This window comes from Propithecus coquereli, unplaced genomic scaffold (assembly GCF_000956105.1).
Source record: "Propithecus coquereli isolate 6110/MARCELLA unplaced genomic scaffold, Pcoq_1.0 Scaffold167, whole genome shotgun sequence".
Classification (NCBI taxonomy): Eukaryota; Metazoa; Chordata; class Mammalia; order Primates; family Indriidae; genus Propithecus; species Propithecus coquereli.
In genome coordinates this window covers 1412675-1414462 of record NW_012141302.1, presented here as the reverse complement: position 1 = coordinate 1414462, position 1788 = coordinate 1412675, and the positions used below count along the sequence as shown (strand labels likewise).

The 1788-nt window shown below is 36.7% G+C and overlaps 1 protein-coding gene across 1 annotated transcript in view; it reads right to left on the bottom strand.

Annotated features, from left to right (window-relative positions):
• The window catches only part of RFTN2 (raftlin family member 2), a 69504-nt gene that overhangs the window by 39388 nt on the left and 28328 nt on the right, over positions 1-1788 (bottom strand). Inside the window, exon 2 of the mRNA XM_012641633.1 lies at positions 1138-1321. Coding sequence (XP_012497087.1) covers positions 1138-1321 — 184 coding nt within the window. The remainder of the gene's footprint in view (positions 1-1137; positions 1322-1788) is intronic.

Here is a 1788-nt window from a genome sequence, read left to right as displayed (position 1 = left end):
GCTTGAGCCTGGGAGTCTGAGGTTGCTGTGGCTAGGCTGATGCCACGGCACTCTAGCCTGGGCAACACAGTGAGACTCTGTCTCAAAAAAAAAAAAAAAAATTTAATGTGTTAAGGCTGGACTTGGTGGCTCACTCCTGTAATCCTAGCACTTTGGGAAGCCAAGGTGGGAGAATCGCTTGAGGCTGGGAGTTTGAGACCAGCTTGAGTAAGAGCGAGACCTCGTCTCTATAAAAAATAGAAAAGTTAGCTGGGCATAGTGGCATGTGCCTGTAGTCCTAGCTACGTGGGAGCTGAGGCAGGAAGATCACTCAAGTCCAGGAGTTTGAGGTTGCAGTGAGCTGTGATGACACTACTGCACTCTAGCCCAGGTGACAGAGTAAGACCTTGTCTCAAACAAACAAAAAAACCAAAAAAATCCCCCAAAACCCACACACAAATTTAATGTGCTAATATAAGACATTGGTCTAGTTATTTTCATCCTTCCCTTGGAAAGAGCAACAGTATTTTACCATGGAAACTATAAATTTACAATCTAGGTTGGCAAAAATGATTGCACTACTGTTTGGAAAAGTAGCAATTAAAATAAAAAAACCCACAATGGTTGGCTTTTAAATCCTATTTTGGGGAAAAAGCTGACAAGAGATCTATCCAATATGGAAAACTTGGTGTAGTAGGTCTTTCTGCTGTTAAAAGTTTTAGAATGTAGAGAAAATTTCTGTTGCCACTATTAATCAAACAATATAGGACAGTGAAAGTGGACCTCATGGGTCTGGTCAGCACTTTCAGCCTAGTGACAGTACCTGTAGGTAACTGCTACTCTTTCATCTGCTGAAGTTGCTACAGGAGCTTCCAGGTGCCTCTTGAGTCTATTTTGCTTTCCCTTTGTTACTGACATCCTCACCTAGTACCTATTTGTCTGCAAGAAGCTAAGATCAATTAGGAGTTTTAAGGAAGGAGGTGTAAATTTTTGTACTTCAATCCAGGTTAAACTGCTGGAAAATGTGCCTTGAACTAAAACCCTCAATTATTCTTTATTCTCCATCACTTTGTTGAAAATTTCTTTTCTTTTAGACAAAGAAAACTGTCATTCACAACTCCCTTTTAGTATGACTGTTCTCTTGAGCACCATGCTTACCTTAATTTCAAGCGTGACAGCACCACCCTATATAGGTAACTTGCAGGGAGGTGTTTTCGCTGCACCACAGGTTGTATAACAGGATGAATAGCTCCAACGATATATCCTTTCAGATAATAGTCCTCTACTTTTGTTACTATATCCAGAATTGAATTTATCTTGATGACTTCTGGGTTTGATGAAGCTGAAATATCAAAAGAAAAGAGAGATTTGCACATTCATAAGATTGAATTATACATTATTTCTATCTTTGCGTGATGATACTAATTGAAAAAAAATCTCCATATGACTTAATCTCTAATAAAGTTATATTAACATGCATTATATGTATTTTTAAACTCATTTCAGAGAAAAGGAAAAATGATCTTACAAACTGGTAGATATATAACATTACCAATATGTCTTAAAGCAGAAATACAATGTCTTATATGTTTTTTCAATTGTCAGCTTTATTTTTTAGGATTTGATTCAAGTGACTATTGTTTCCACTAATAGATATTGAAGGCATATATAAGAGAAGCAATAATCTGAAGAGCCAATCATTTTTATGACTCCGAATGAGATGAGATGAATAATTTCTTAAAAATAAAATTTATACCAATCCAAAAATTAAATACAGGAGAACTGGCATTTGTTAAGCAGGAATTATCA